We start from the raw sequence: 17,523 nt of genomic DNA, 5'->3' as shown, positions 1-17,523 counted from the left end.
AAACTATGAAAGTCCGTTCATTGAAAAGTAAGAATGATGAACCCCGCCTGGGCCCAATTCAGAGCACTCACACTTGTCAAACGAACCGGGAAATGCACCTTGGCATGGTAAGGATAATAGTGTAAGTGTACCCAAGAAGTGATAATGTGCTGCATACACTGCTAATCCAAAATGTTTCTGTACTTCTCGATACTAGTAACCCTGACCTCATCCCCTGACACAAACGGTTCTTGCTTCTAGCTCAGCAATGATATGGTGCTACTGGAGAGACACTATTCCTGATTCAGATTGCTTTGGGTGTCGAAAGGCAAAGTAGCAATTTGGAGCAAGGCTCTGGCTCAGAACCAGCACTCAAACTACCTTGGTGGAAAAGGGTTAAGAGTTGCAAGAATACAATTTTAGCTATGAGTTTTCTGAGAGAAATTTCAGGATCACAAAAGATTTCTGACATCAGTTGGTCTTCAATCATATAATGCTAGATTACATTACACTACTTATCTGATTTGGGATTGGGGAAAGATGGTGCTGATTGATTCAAGTGAGAGCTACAGCTTCCAAACTGTATATGATGGTTTCACGTTCTTGTTTTTTACCCTATGCTGCCATCTAAATATTTTTGATGGTAAGGCTGTCATAAAAGAGTGATTCTGGATTTTATTCAGAATGTCAATTATATTGTAGGATATGAACATTTGTGAAAATAATAACAATCATAGAGCATGCACAGGGCTTTAGCTGTACAAATCATGCATTTTTTTCATGAGTGTTTTGTTTGGAGGATTACCTGTTTGTCACAGGGAGTTGTTGTTGCTGGTTGAGAATTTGTAGTTGTAAGAACACCTGCTGTTGTTGCAAGAGGTGCGAGTATGAGGAATCAGTGGCCGGAACCTGACTGTTGTTGTTCTTTTGCGAAGCATTTGCAGCTCCGCTTCCAGTCCCAGTCCTTTGATCTGGGGGAATGTACTGATGGTATTTCAGTTTTCTCATTTTAGGCTTTGAATCACGAGGTTTCCGTGGTCGTGAAGGGCGGGATGAATTTAAAGACCCACCCAGAATGGAATGAGAAGGTGGAGCTGGAGGCTGTGCAGTCTTGAGGCAAACAAAGCGAGAATGTGATTAACATAATTTGGAAAAATGACATTATCTAGTAGAAGAGAGAAATAATGAAGGATGAAATGGGGCGAGAAGCAAAACAAATCATTATTTTAATTCTCTGTACCTTTGGCAGCAGTGGTGGTGTCTGGGAGGGCATGTACATCCCTTTGGGTCTCCCAGTTGATATGGAGTTTGACCCCGTTACTGTCATGGTCATTGGTTGGCTGATGCACTCGGTTGCCGGGAGCAACGCCAATCTACACTGCTGTAAAAAAAAAATGAGTTGGTAGTGGTGAAAATTCTGAGTAACCGCCTTCCAGCCTTTTAACCTGAATTTAGAGGTAATCTCTGTCCCACTAGCTGCACCAAACAGATTTAAATGTATATTTATTTTTATATAGCAAAAATGCAAAAATAACTAAAAGATAAAAGTCAACAGAGAGCATTTTTAGTTTACTCAGTGTGTTCTGGTGCTTGAATTAAGAGAAATATTAGGTAACACTAGTATATAGGGACCAATTATCACTTTCAACAACTGGCTTATTACTGTACCTGCCTGTTATTAAGATACTTGCTGTTTATTACTCTTAAAGTATATATTCTGCATGATATTATTCTACATTCCCAGGCCTACCCAATACATAAACAGAACTACCTTAATAACTAATAATAATTAGCCAATTAAGAGTTCATTGAGCTCAAAGTCATAGTTAATGTTTTATTAATAGTGAGAGTTGTACCTTTAAAAAAGTGTGACCAAATGTTTAAAAAGAAATTGTACAAATTAAACAGTTTACATGTAAATAAAAGAGAATAAAAGGACACATTAAATTGGTCGACTTATTTTAAAAGCTGTGTAGGTGTTTTATGTCCATTATACCTGTACATTGTTTGGACTGATAGGCGTAGCAACAGGTGACACATCACTCAATGATTGGTCACCTCCTTGCCCAGGTGATGATGAGGAGAAGCCAGGAGATTGGTGCATCCCGAGTTGCTCGGGAGATGCAGAGGCAGAAGAGGAGTTGTCATCTTCAAAGACATCTGATGGCAATGAAGCAGCTGAGGCAAAGGAAATGGTGAAATGTAAAAATAAAATTCTAAATTAGTTATAGATTAATCTTACAGTAGTTATAGATTAAATGTTACAATATGTGCAAAATGTGTAACTACAGTTTTTTACATATTAGGTAGGTTTTTTTTTTTCCATATGAATTTATTTTGCTTTATTTTTGGCTTCAGTTAGACAGGATAGTTGAAGAGCTGACAGAAAGCAAAAACGGAGGAGAGCAGAGATGGGTTGGGGAGTAAATGTGGTGGGTGGTGACGATTCTACAAGTTTGGTAACCCGAACCACAACCATGCTGCATGTCTGAGCACTGCAAGCTATCAGCTCCAAAGAATATATAATTACTGTTAACCTACTAGTCACACTAAGCTGATATAACCATATAAAGGAACAATTGAAGAGTTCAGATGTAAGTTCCATCTGAAATTGTCTTCTAATATGATAATTTTTCTTAAAATCCTATGTTTATGTCTAGTTATTTAATTTTAAATGAAATGCCAAGAATCAATTCTTTGCCATTAAAGTGAAATCATTAAAATTACACAAAGGAGCCTGAGAATAGTTCATTTGAGAAGAAATGTTCAGATGGCACTTACATCTGAAATCTTCAGATATAATTAAAAGTATAACAGAAAATCCTAATATGCATTACAATTGAAAAAAATATTAATGCTGTTAATTGGTTAACTATTTACTATTATTTTTTTCCTGCAGATTTTTATACAAATGGTGGAATATATCTGTCAGCTGGATTTTTGACAGAGCTACTGCCCTGAAACGTGGTCAGTTCAATGGCAGTATTTTGTGCATGTTCACAAGAGCGCTGTGATCTTTATGTGTGTCACGCTCAGTTGGACAGATGATTTATCACTAGGGATACATTTGTGCTTTGTTTCAAACAGATTAACTGGCGCAGTCATCCGGGGTGTACATCATGAAAGTGCACCCTATACTGACACTGAGGAAAACAAACCATTGAATAAAGCCATTATTTGTGCTTTATGTGAGCACAAATGTATCCTCATATCTTCATACAAACTCAATTGAACCACTGAAGACATTTGGCTCATTTTGGTTAATTATTTGGTGTTTTTCTCGACAATCTACGCCAAGGGTGCTCAAAATCAGTCCTGGAGGACCGGTGTCCTGCATATTTTAGTTCTAACCCCAATAAAACACACCTGAACCAGCTAATCAAGCTCTTTCAAGGTATACTAAAACTTCCAGGCAAGTGTGTTGAAGGAAGTTGGAGCTAAACTATGCAGGACACTGGCCCTCCAGGACCAAGTTTGGACACCACTGATCTAGTATATCTAGTAAGAGCTTGATTAGCTAGTTTGATTAGGATTGAAGCTAAACTTTGCAGGACACTCTCCTTCAAGGACCGAGATTGGACACCCCTGATCTGTGCGGTGTATGGGAGATGAGAGTGCTCATTTTTACATGAACTAACCTTTTAATATTGGCCCTGTTTACACCTGTTTCATGAAGCCAGATGTACAAAATAGGATTTGCATAGTTGGCTTAGTATTCTTAAAAAAAAATATTGACTTCATTATTAAAATTAAACATTCTCTGCCAAATCAGGGTTCAGTGCAATTTGTGCATGAGTTTGCTGAGTTTGTGATTTGCTCTGGACCACATGCAGCTAAATGTGTGACATATGCAACAAACACCAAAATCACAAGAAATTGGAGACCATCAGTTGGTCAAATAAATATTTATATTAATTTAAAATGTAATATTAATTGACAACTCTAAATTATAAGAATACATATTATACATTTAATTAGCTACAGTTCATATATAAATACATGTTATTGGCAGCAAAAGATGGTCAATTTTCCATCAGAAATGTTATTTTAAACAGTTTCAATTTGGAGTAAAACTTACACACGTGGTTTAGGGAATGTATCACATCAGGCATATACAGTTGAAGTCAGAATTATTATCCCCTCTGTTTATTTTTTCCCAATTTCTGTTTAACAGAGACTTTCAACACAAGGAAATTTTCATAGTATGTCTGATAATATTTTTTCTTCTGGAAAAAGTCTTGTTTGTTTTATTTTGGCTAGAATAAAAGCAATTTTTAATTTTTTAAAAACCATTTTAAGGAATGGTTAAGAATTATTAGCCCATTTAAGCTGTATATTTTCTTCAGTAGTCTACAGAACAACTTGCCTAATTACCCTAACCTGCCTAGTTAAGATAATTAACCTAGTTAAGCCTTTAAATGTCACTTTAAGCTGTATAGAAGTGTCCTGAAAATATCTAGTCAAATATTATTTACTGTCATCATGACAAAGATAAAATAAATCAGTTATTAGAAATGAGTTATTAAAACTATTATGTTAAGAAATGTGTTGAAAAAAAAAACCTGCTCTCCGTTAAACAGAAATTGGGGAAAAGAATAAACTGAGGGGCTAATATTTCAGGGGGCTGATAATTTTGACTTCATCAGTATATAGCAACATATATATCCCAAATCTGCTATCTATTTTAGTTGCCCTGTTTCAGAAAGTAACCATTTAGCATACTAGCTTAGCATCTTGATGCTGTTTGAAAGTTAGTATAAAAATAGTGTTTGTTTGTGAGTGAGGGTTTGTCTGTGCATATAAATTTGTAGTTTGGCTTCATGCTCAGTTTGTGAAGCATCAGTTACTGTCAATAACTCACTGTTCTCTGGAGGCAGAATATGCCTCTGCAGGAGTTCAAGTGGTCTAGGCCGACTCTGGATTTTCTCAGTCAGATCTTCAGCCAGACGAGCCTTCTTCTGCCTGTGAGCTCCACCGTAACTCCTGTCTGTGAGCGAAAGACATCCAGAGAGAAAGTGAGGACAAGAAATCAGAAAAAGAACAAAATGGATATTGAAAGATGGGGAATGTGAATGGCAGATCAATTGCTCTGCTTTATAATAAGCGAGGAGAGGAGGAGGAATATTTTAAAGACAGATATGAACGATTTTTTTTTTCACAAAAGAGTTTGTTGTTGGGTAATCCAATTCAGACATTCAGAAAGCCACTGATAATAAGTGCAGAACTGAAGGACCTTCGGCTGAATGACTTGCAAATACAAAGAGCTGTTTGATGAATGGGGGCCGATGGATGTGTGAATGGCTAATGGACAAACCGCTCATTCCAGCTTTAAGGTTACAGCTTTGTTCGGCGCTGGTATTGGGGTATTCTTTTATGACTGAAGGTCAGGAAATATTGGCTGTGGATGATGCATCACCTGGTGCAGTTTGAGCAGTCAGGCCACTAGGGGGCGACTTCTGAGTGGATCCGTCTTGCTGCATTGAGAAACAGCCCAGACAGAGTGACATTAGTAAACAACATACTGTAAATCTTTATTTGTCCAACATCTACTGCAACATAGTTAAAAAATAATAATTATTTGATTATTGTTCTGGCTGTTATGAAGCGGACAGGAGACAGAGGTAAGGAAACGTTAGGGTGTTTATTGAATGACAACAAGGAGCACATGAAGGATAGCCAGGAGGATCAGGAATGATGTTGGGGTCTTTTCCTCCGTGGCTGGGTAACAGGAATACACGAGGATGGACAGCACACACCAGATACAGCTGACAGAGGATGACACAGACTTGGAAGGACTGGAAGACAGGACGATTCGGGAGGACCAGGAAGACTAGGAGGAATACAAAGAGAACAGGTCAGTAAATCGTTTGTTTAGCTGAGGATGACTACGCTGAGTGGTCGCTCAGTTGTCCGCTTTCGTCGAGACGAGCCCGGACAATGAGCGACTGGAGTGCTGTGCTTTTATCTGGTGCTCGTGAATGTGATGCAGCTGTGTGCTCATTAGAAGTCAGGTGATGGTGATCTTCGTGAGTGGGGATCGTGAGAGCCTGACCAATCCGTGACAGTACCCCCCTCCCCAGGGCCCGCTCCTGAGGGCCGACACCTCCGACGCCGTGGTGGTCTCCCTCTGCCTCTAGGCGCTGGGAACTCAGGGTGGCTCTCATGAAACTCCACCATGAGACTAGGATCGAGAATATCAGCTCTGGGAACCCATGTCCTTTCTTCGGGGCCGTACCCTTCCCAGTCCACCAGGTACTCCAACTGGCCACCACGACGTCGGGAACGCAAGATCTCCTTCACTGCGTAGACGGCTCCTTCTTCTAGGAGCAGTGGAGGAGGGGGTTCCTCTTCGTGGTCAGGCTCTGTGGAGGGAAGAACAGGATCGTGATAGGGTTTCAGGAGTGATACGTGGAATGTAGGGTGAATGCGGTAGTGAGAGGGTAATTGTAGTTTGTAGGTGACGGGGTTAACCTGTTCCACGATGGTGAAGGGACCAACAAATCGGGGACTTAACTTGCGAGAGGGCAGTCGCATGCGTATGTCCCGGGTGGATAGCCACACCTTTTGTCCGGGTGTGTATCTGGGTTCTTCAGACCTTCTTCTATCGGCGGTTACCTTGCTTCGACGGACTGCCCTCTGCAGATGTTGATGAGCCTCGTCCCAGACTCTCTCGCTCTCCCGGAACCAGTGATCCACTGCGGGGACATCAGATGGTTCGCCATCCCAGGGAAAGAGCGGTGGTTGGAAGCCCAGGACGCACTGGAATGGCGTGAGTCCGGTGGAGGGTTGCCGCAGTGAATTTTGGGCATATTCTGCCCAGCCCAAATACTGGCTCCAGGAGCTCTGGTGACCACTGCAGAAGGTCCTCAGGAACCGTCCCACCTCCTGAATCTTCCTCTCTGTCTGCCCGTTGGTTTGGGGATGATATCCAGAAGAGAGGCTGACGGCCACACCTAGGAGCTTGAAGAAGGCTTTCCATAGACGTGAGATGAACTGTGGACCTCTGTCCGACACAATATCTTCTGGAATACCAAATGACCTGAAGACTTGATTAAAGATATTGTCGGCTGTTTCAAAGGCTGTGGGAAGACCTTTCAGAGGGATTAGTTTGACAAACTTTGAGAATCTATCTACTATGACTAGAATACAGGTATTACCTTCTGACGAAGGGAGATCAGTGATAAAGTCCACTCCTAGGTGTGACCAGGGACGGTTCGGAATCGGCAAGGGATGGAGCTTTCCAGCGGGTAGATGACGTGGGCTCTTGGATTGGGCACAGTCCTTACAGCCCTGAACATATTGCCTCACATCCCTTGCCATGTTTGGCCACCAGAATCGTTGGGATACTAGCGAGAGAGTATTGTTGATCCCTGGATGTCCAGTGCCTAGCGAGGTATGTAAGGAGTGGATCAGATCTACCCGGTGTTCAGGTGGTATGAACTGCCGATGAGGAGGGCATCCCGGCGGAGCAGGGGCTTCCGGAGTGGCAACGACTGGAGGAGCGTTCCAGGTGATCGGACAAATGGAGATGTGTTCGGGAAGAATCTTCGTTGGGAGTTCTTCATGATCGTGATGCTCGTGTAAACGAGAGAGAGCGTCTGCTCTTAGATTCTTGGGTCCTGGACGATAGGAAATGGAGAAATCAAAACGTGAGAAGAAAAGTGACCATCTGGCTTGACGTGGACATAGTCTCTTGGCCTCTTTGATATATTGGAGGTTTTTGTGATCTGTGATCACCTGGAACGGATGTTTGGCTCCCTCCAACCAGTGACGCCACTCCTCCAAGGCTAGCTTGATTGCTAGCAGCTCCCTGTCTCCTATGCTGTAATTCTGCTCCGCCGGGCTCAACTTCCGAGAGAAATAGGCACAGGGATGCAGTCGGGGCGGTGTATCATGATGTTGAGATAATACTGCCCCGACGCCGGTGGTGGATGCGTCTACTTCCACCACGAAAGGAAGATTTGGGTCAGGATGAGTCAGGAGTGGGGCCCTTGTGAACTCCTTCTTAAGAAGGCGGAAGGCTGCGGCTGCTTCTTTGGTCCACTCCAGTCCTTTGGGTTTACCCTTGAGGAGATTAGTGAGAGGTGATGTAATCCTGCTGTAGTCCTTGATAAACCGTCTATAAAAGTTAGCAAACCCAAGAAACCTCTGGAGCTCCTTAATGGAAGTGGGTTCTGACCAGGATAGAACAGCCTCAATTTTCTTCCCATCCATACGTATACCGGTTTGATCAATGATGTATCCCAAGAAATGAATCGACTTCTGGTGGAATGAGCATTTCTCCGCTTTGAGGTAGAGGTGATGTTCTCTCAATGTGTGTAGGACCTCCGCAACGTGTTGGCGATGTTCGGCCTCACTCCGGGAGTAAATGAGGATGTCATCTATGTACACTATTACAAAGTGGTGAAGAAACTCCCGGAGGACTTCATGAATGAAGTTTTGGAATACGGAGGGGGCGTTGACCAGACCGTAAGGCATGACCTCATATTCATAGTGGCCAGTAGGGGTCACGAATGCTGTCTTCCATTGGTCCCCCTCACGTATTCTTATCAGATTATACGCGCTGCGGAGGTCCAATTTAGTGAAGACTTTAGCTTCTCGGAGCTGTTCCAAAGCGGCTGGTACCAGAGGAAGGGGATATCGGTATTTTACTGTACCGTTATTTAGGACCCTGTAGTCGATGCATGGACGCAGCCCTCCGTCCTTCTTGGCCACAAAGAAGAAGCTTGAGGCGGCTGGTGATTTTGAGTGACGTATGTACCCCTGACTCAGAGCCTCCCTTATGTAATCTTCCATTGCCTGATTCTCTGGAAGCGAGAGCGGGTAGATCCTACCTCTTGGCAACTGGGCATCTGGAACTAGGTCGATCGCGCAGTCCCATGGCCGATGCGGCGGTAGCTGGGAAGCTCTCTTGGGGCAGAAGACATCATGAAAGGAGCTGTACTCCTTAGGAATGTGGATAGACTGCTTCTCAGGAGGGCTCTCGACCGATGTTGCAAACAAAGAAATGGGGGTTCCGACCTTGAAGAGGGAGATTTGGAAAACAGGTAGGTGTACATCCAGATCCCCATTTCTTTATCTCTCCTGTGCCCCAAGAGATGATGGGATCGTGCTTCACCAGCCACGGGCGCCCTAGAATGATGTCCATATTTGCACCCTCCAGAACCAGAAATTGAATCCTCTCTTGATGTAACAGCCCCACTTGAAGAAGGATGTCTTCGCATTGTCGATGGATACGGGTCGAAGATCGAGTGCACTGGGTTATCGGTTGTATCTGGTATATATGCGAGGACGCCTCAGTACGGAGGTGGAGTTGACGACAGAGGGATTGGGAGATGAAGTTCCCTGCTGACCCGGAGTCGATGAGGGCTGTGACAAGGAGAGAAATAGAGGCAGTAGTTATTTGTACGGTGGTAGTAAGTGGTTTACATTGTTCAATATTCGTACTGAATACACTCACTGAAGTCCGAATGGGACGAAGGGGACACTCCATACGGGTGTGTCCACTGACACCGCAGTATAGACACAGACCCCGGGTCAGCCTCCTCTGTCGTTCCGCTGATGTCAGTCTTCCAGACTCTATTATCATGGGTTCTGGTTCTGGAGAGGCTGTTGACTCAGGCGATTGGAGGAGTGCAGACGAGGGGGTGATGGTGTCCTGTTGATAGGAACGGAGACGATCGGAACATCGGAGAGAATGTTGGATGAATCTCTCCAGACCCATAGTATCATCTAATGTGGCCAGCTGGATTCGGAGAGTGGGTTCCAAGCCGAGCCGGTACGTGGTCAACAACGATCTCTCATTCCATCCACTTGCAGCTGCTAGAGTGCGAAACCGGAGAGCATATTCCTGTGTAGATAGAGTACCTTGCTTTAGATGATACAGCTGCTCTCCAGCGGCTACTTCCCCATCAGAACGTCCAAACACCTCTTTGAAATACTCCGTGAAGGTAGTGATGGAATTCATGACCGGCCCGGCTTGGTTCCAGATCGTCTCAGCCCATTTAAGTGCAGGTCCAGAGAGTAGTGATACGATGTAGGCGATCTTTGACTTATCTGTGGGATATAGAGAAGGTTGCATTTCGAATATGAGGGAACATTGTAACAGAAAACCATTGCACTCCCCCGCTCCGCCTGAGTAGGGCGCTGGTCGGGCCATGGGACTGGAAGGAAGGGCCGAAGAAGAAACTGTGGAGGCGGAAGTGCTCGGTGCTGGTGGTGCGTTGGAAAGTGGAGCTGGTGGCTGTAGAATCCGCTTCAACTGGTCCACCAGCTCTTGAAAGTGATCGAGGGTGCTCATGTTGTCGTCGTTATGGGTCCGGGCTTCTGTTATGAAGCGGACAGGAGACAGAGGTAAGGAAACGTTAGGGTGTTTATTGAATGACAACAAGGAGCACATGAAGGATAGCCAGGAGGATCAGGAATGATGTTGGGGTCTTTTCCTCCGTGGCTGGGTAACAGGAATACACGAGGATGGACAGCACACACCAGATACAGCTGACAGAGGATGACACAGACTTGGAAGGACTGGAAGACAGGACGATTCGGGAGGACCAGGAAGACTAGGAGGAATACAAAGAGAACAGGTCAGTAAATCGTTTGTTTAGCTGAGGATGACTACGCTGAGTGGTCGCTCAGTTGTCCGCTTTCGTCGAGACGAGCCCGGACAATGAGCGACTGGAGTGCTGTGCTTTTATCTGGTGCTCGTGAATGTGATGCAGCTGTGTGCTCATTAGAAGTCAGGTGATGGTGATCTTCGTGAGTGGGGATCGTGAGAGCCTGACCAATCCGTGACACTGGCATTCTCCTGTAGGACTGACTATGTTTTTTTTTCTCTTCCTCACTGTAATTATCTTCAACCAGATGCTGTTTACTGTCTTACTAATCATAATTAACTGTGCTAACAGTGTTTCACGGCTAATACTAATAGTTTGCGACAGTAACTAAAGATGTAATTACAAACATTAAATTATGCTAAAGAGGTAGATGAGCAGCTCATGTCTGTTATCAGGCTGTTTTGGCAGCGCTGAGTAGTTTGCTTATCTACACTGGCACCCTGGTTCACATCAGTCTGTTTTATATAAACCAGGCATACACATACTCCTGCTGCTGGAGTCTGTCAAGCGTGGAAGCCATTAGATACAGACATTGTGTGTTTTAGTTTGGAACTTCACCCTCAAACTAAGTTTGAAAGAGTTGCAGTCACATAATCTGTGGAAGCTTATTTCCCCCATGTATCAGAAACAAGAAAGGTAGTTACACGACTTAAAGGGATAGTTCACACAAATTAAGATTTTCTTTTTTTTTTTTTTGTCGAACACAAATAAAAAAATAATAATACATTTTAAAAAATGTAAAAAAAAAATAAATAAATAAAAAATCATATATATATATATATATTTTTTTATAATTATTTTAGGGGTTTTCACCTTCATTATGATATTGGACAGAGAGATTTTAGACAGGAAAGCATTGGGAGCAGAGAGAGGGGAAGGATCAGCAAAGGACCTTGGGTCACCATGCGCACTTCTGTGCTATATAAGCACTGTAAAACCCAACAGTGAAAATCACTGAATGAAATAAGTTAGTTTAACTTTTAATGTTTTAAAAAGTTACCTTGACTTAATGAAAAAGAGTTATGGTAACTCATAAACTGATTATATCACGCAGAACTCATATCGAGTTCTGAATGAATGAATACTTTGTGTTAACTCAATGTTAGAAGCAATACAAACCATTTGATTAGCTACAGTATATAGTTTTTTGAACTCGTATATGTTTGATAGCTTAAAATGTTTGTTACTAATAATACTCTATAAATATATCTCGATATAAACACAAATAATATATGTGTATATGACTTAAAAAGTTTACAGTACTCAAACCATTTGGTTTCAAAACTTAAATAGTTTGTCGCAATTGGTTTCCTCAAACAGTTTGAGTTATCTTAAGTTATTGGGTTTTACAGTGTGTCGCCACACACTACTATTAGGCTATTGGCGCCGACATGAAAATATTTTAAAGAAAGCTGTAACTACTGACATTGATAATAAAGAGAACCAATGGTTACAGGTTCTGAAATATAATCTTATTTAACACAAGAAAGAAACTCAAACAGATCTGGAAAAAGTGAAGGGTGAGTAAATGACAGAATGTTCAGTTTTGAGAGAACTTCTGACGTCTTCCCTTCTGACATATTTTACAATTCTGATTTCACGTTATCACAATTCAACAAGATTCTTGCAATTCTGTGAGGTCTAAACTATACTACAAGAGTATCTTTAGAGCAATCAGATTTATTATTATTATTTTTTTAGATAAGAAAAACAAATAATGGATGTAAATTCAGATTTCTCAGAGAAATGACAGAATTATTAGTTTGTATAACAAATAGTGATGAAAAATCAGAAATGTGAAATGTAAACCCACATCTACAAGTTTATAAATTGCTACTGCACGATATAAACTCCCGATTAACAGAAAACAAGTGAAACGTTTGACATTTAAACTTGAAATTCTGAGCAAAAATGTAATTAACATTGTGTTTTTAGCCCTAAAAATGGAGGCAGTATGAAGTCACTTATTCAATTATCAGTTTACAGCTTGCAATTTTAGAGAAAAAGAATAATAAAAGTATATTATGGAATAAAAATGTCACATTTACCACAGTGTGAACACCTTTGCAATTGGAAGTTATATATTTCCAGTTGTAAGATATAGACATGTAATTTTAAAAAAAAGAGTCAGAAATTGTGAGCTATAAACTTTTGTGAGGGGGGAATCATAATTGTGAGATACAGTTAAAATTGTGAAATACAACTCCCAACTGAGGTAAACTGAGATGAAGAAAAAAACAATTAAATTCCTTAATTCCTTGGTGCAAACAATGCTCCACAATAAACTTTCATTTCGTGGGACATACATTTCACTATTTCTCCTAGGACGTAGATTAATAATGTCTCACCAAACTATTGCTGACTTCTTTGTCTCCAGTTTTATCAGGAACCGAGACCTTTGTACCTAAGCAAAGCATAAAAAGAAAGAATGAACAAGAAGAAAAGTCAAGACAAGCTGTTATAAAGCTAATATTTGTAAGTGAAATGCATATTCCAGCTGCTCCGACAAGTGTGAATCAAATATATTATGATTTTCCTGCCCCATAAAGGAAAATTTCAAAGACATCCTGTAGCCCAGCAAAATGATCTAAAATCATAAACAACACACAGACACAAACTCACCAGGCTCTGCATTAAGTTCATTCTGCTGTCTTCTGTTCTGGATCCTCAACTGCAGAACTAAAAACACATATTTATTACAATGCAATGAAAGCTACATTTATAGCACTTTGTACTGAGACTGTTGGCAAAAAAATGTTGCGCAATGCTACTTTATGGATCATACAGCTTAATTTAGGACTGCATAGCCAGCATCTGACAAATAAACAACACTACTCGAAAGATAATAAGAAGAAAGCCGGCAGCTATAGCTCTCTGCAACTCTTACATAGTCATCCACTGAAGCCAAGCAGGGCTGCGCCCAGTCAGTACCTGGATGGGAGACCACATGGGAACGCTAGGTTGCTGCCAGAAGTGATGTTCGTGAGACCAGCAGGGGGTGCACAACCTGTGGTCTGTTTGGGTCCTAAGGCCCCAGTATATTTATGTGCACTCTATACTGCTCAGTGAGCGGCATCTTTCGGATGAGAGGTTAAACCAAGTTTCTGACTCTCTGTGGTCGTTAAAAATAAAATCAGCCAAATTTGCCCACTGGCATCTGTCCATCATGGCCTCCTAACCATCCCCATATCATAATTGGCTTCATCACGCTGTCTCCTCTCTGCACCAATCTGCGGGTGTTGTGTGCGGTCTGGTACAATATTGCTGCACACTGGTGGTGGATGAGGAGATTTCCCCCAAAAATGTGTAATGCGATGTGCGTGTGCAGAAATGTGCTGTATAAATGTAAGGCGTTATTATTATTATTTTATTATTATTATTATTATTATTATTATTATTATTATTATTACTATTACTATTATTATTATTATTATTATTATTATTATTATTATTATTACTATTATTATAAGTTAACTTACAAATTAAAGTGGACTGAACATAAAACAAATAATTGTTTAATTGTTTTAAAAAAAAACTCAAGAATTGTGTTGTTTCCAGCCTGATCTTACGAGGAAACGTAACTATTTATCGTGTTGTCAGTTGAGTGGGTAATTCGTAGGAATTCAAACAAATTAAGTCGTACGAAAATGTACGATTTTTAAAGGAGGCGTGGCCTAAACCCAAATGTCATTTAATACTAAACTGTACAAATGAGATTGTACAATTTTATATGTATTAGCTATTAAATCAAAAAGGTACGAATTGCCGTATGCCGTATGCCAAATGTCATTTGCGTACATTTGAGTGTACATAACGCATGTTTATTTGTCTCATTTAAAATATAAAACATGTTTGTGGATTGATATTTATCTGATCCCTTAACTCTAAGATTAGTTGTTTGAAAAATATAAACAGATATTTTAATATACTGTAACATACACTACCAGTTAAAAGTTTGGGGTCAGTTTTTTTTTTTATTATTATTTTGTTAATCAAGGCAGCATTTATTAAATGTAAAAAAAGTTAATTTATTAAATGTTTATTAAAATTTTAAATAACTGCTTTCTTATTGTATGTAGTTTCCAATGTAATTATTACTCCAGTCATAACTGCTTTTATTACTATTACCATTATTAATAATAATAATAATAATAATAATAATAATAATAATGATAATGATAATGATAATAATAATAATAATAATAATAATAATAATAACAACAATAATTAATATTAGAGTGATTTCTGAAGGATCATGTGACTCTCAAGAGTAGTAATGAAGCTGAAAATTCATCTTTAAAATCACTGGAATAAATGAATAAATTAAATGATAAACTACTTTTAAACAGTTATTTTATAGTGCAATAATATTTCACAATTTTACAATTTGTACTGTATTCTTGATCAAATAAATGCCTGGGTGAGCAGAATAAGCTTATTTTAAAACATTTAAAAATCCTACTGACCCAAACTTTTGACCAGAAGTGTATACATTCTCTGTGACTTTATATTTCAAGTTTTTACTGCAAATGTCACATCCATAACACTGAAAATTGCCCACTTAAAGAAGTTTTGGGTTTCTGCTCAAAGAAACAGACTTGAGCAGCAGGTGAATTACATCTCGGTGAGCTATGATGTCCCATGATGCACCTCTGTGCTGAGTTTTGAGATCTGAGAGTGGACGTGAGAGGAAGGGGTGAACTATTTATCCCTCTGAATGTCTATTTCTGTCGTCTTCCCATCCCCCATCCAGCTGTCTCGCTCTCTCTCTCTCTCTCTCTCTCTCTCTCTCTCTCTCTCTCTCTCTTTCTCTGTCTTTCACTCCCTCCCTCGCTCGCTGTCAGTCGCGTTAAGTAAATTCTTCCTCTTTTTGCTTTACTCTGGAAGAGAATGACACGCTGAGTGGCATCAGGCTAAATCAGGTTGGAATAGTTGGATTAAAAATTCACAGACTGTCATGGCAGCTTAAAGTAATGTGCTCTGATCACGTAATGGCAGAGAAGCACAATGATACTTCGAGCTTTTTATTATTCTACTAATTGCACCACCTGTTGAGATCACCGCAAATGCCTGAAAATCAATACATAACAAAGGACATGTGTGACGCCTTCTTTTCAGTCACATGTAGACATTCTGTTGACTTTAAGCAACTTTGTATCCATATGTCAACTTGTAGTCATTTAGTATTAGTTGACTGTCTGCTCAGTATCTGACAACAGTTGGTTTTAATGGCCCTCAAAAGACATTCTGCTGATTATGGGTTACTTTTTAAGAATGTCAATTTATCCTGCCAACCCTAGCTAATCTGTCCAGTGATACTCGATATACAGTAGATATACTTATATATTGTGCAGTTACTCGTGACAATGTTTAAAGGATCATAATCAAACTGTAACCAAAACAGTTTCTAACTCACCATACACTGTAAATATGCAAGGTCACACACATGCACATGCGCTCACTCGCTCACATACAAATTTTGTGTATTTACGATTTATAATTATGTGTTTGAATGAAACAATTTTAGCTTTATTTTGTAAACTGCTGATGACATTTCCTCCAAACTTATGATTAAATGTTGTTATTTAAAGCCTTTTTTATGTAAAGTAATGTGTGTTTGTGTGTGTGTGTATGTGTGTGTGTCTGTGTGCGTGCGTGCGTGTGTGTGTGTATATTGAGTTACTCCCCAAAAAGTAATGCGTTATGTTACTTTTGAGTTACTTTTGCGTTACATTTTATTACCAAGCTGAGGCTTGATCTCTTTCCGAACTTGTTTTTTTTTTCTTTTTTTCTTTTTCTTTTTTAAATAGAGGAGCTCTGCAATTAACAACCCACTGTTATTACCTACACATACATTTACTTTAATAAAAATATTTTAGGATAATGTTATCTGAGAACTTCCTAACCCCAGAGGTATACATACCATATATAGATTATCGAAAGTTTAAAGCATTGTGTTTGCTACTTTTGTACTATTTGTCTTAAGTAAAATCACTGTCCATTGAGACAATCTCCTTTTCCTTTTCTTCGATGCGTTCAAAATAATGAACACATTCTCTCAATGACTGCGTGATTCATTGTTACTAATTTAATTTTAATTCAGCAGTTTATTTTTATTAAAAGCTAATTAATTAAACTAAAAAGTAACTTAAGTTGGATTTTGAAAAAAGCAACTCAAATATTTGTACATATTTTAAAAATATAATGCATTACTTTACTCATTTCTTAGAAAAGTAATATTACGACATAACTCGCATTACTTGTAATGAGTTACCCCAAACACTGTATTGCCCTTAGCATTTTATTTCAGCCAAACTAAAATTAAAAAAAAAAATTAAGAATAATAATAATCTATACATAAATGCACACAGGCATGCATATATTTTAAAAAATGTTGTTATTTAGAGCCTTTTGTACGTAAAATATATAAAAATATGGCATGTACAGTGTGTGTGTATATTTATATACATTATAATATTATATATATATTATACATAATTCTCAAGAGGGCTCATAATATTGACCCAGTGTTGGGGAAAGTTACTTTAGAAAGTAATGCATTACAATATTGAGTTATCCCCCAAAAAAGTAACTAGTTGTGTTACTTAGCTACTTTTTATGCATTACGTTACTTTTGAGTTACTTTCGCATTACTTTTAATTAACTGGCTGAGACTTGATCTCTTTCAGAACTTATATTTCAAATACACGTATATTTAGATAGAAGTGAATGATACAAATTATATAAATAATGTAAATATCTATGTAACAAAGTTGTTTGTATACATTCCAAAAAATATTTTGCTGCTTTTTTCAAACTACTTATTTAAAATGAGCTTAAACAACACAATTCTGGAGACTTTATTAATTTATTTGTGACTCATTACCTGGGCTGTTTTTTAAAGATACATGGTCTGATGTTATGTTGA

At 39.5% G+C, this 17,523-nt stretch overlaps 1 protein-coding gene across 1 annotated transcript in view; it reads right to left on the bottom strand.

Annotated features, from left to right (window-relative positions):
• si:dkeyp-69b9.3 (myocardin) overlaps window positions 1–17,523 on the bottom strand; it is a 36,268-nt gene that overhangs the window by 8,314 nt on the left and 10,431 nt on the right. The window contains exons 3-9 of the mRNA XM_056474830.1: window positions 13,218–13,274; window positions 12,944–12,999; window positions 5,396–5,453; window positions 4,841–4,966; window positions 1,976–2,157; window positions 1,220–1,360; window positions 785–1,089 (exon numbers count right to left, since the gene is read on the bottom strand). Of these exons, the coding sequence (XP_056330805.1) occupies window positions 785–1,089; window positions 1,220–1,360; window positions 1,976–2,157; window positions 4,841–4,966; window positions 5,396–5,453; window positions 12,944–12,999; window positions 13,218–13,274 (925 nt within the window). The remainder of the gene's footprint in view (window positions 1–784; window positions 1,090–1,219; window positions 1,361–1,975; window positions 2,158–4,840; window positions 4,967–5,395; window positions 5,454–12,943; window positions 13,000–13,217; window positions 13,275–17,523) is intronic.

This window comes from Danio aesculapii, chromosome 16 (genome assembly GCF_903798145.1).
Source record: "Danio aesculapii chromosome 16, fDanAes4.1, whole genome shotgun sequence".
NCBI lineage: Eukaryota > Metazoa > Chordata > Actinopteri > Cypriniformes > Danionidae > Danio > Danio aesculapii.
The sequence above is the reverse complement of the archived record's forward strand: the minus strand, read 5'-3'. Positions and strand labels throughout refer to the sequence as shown.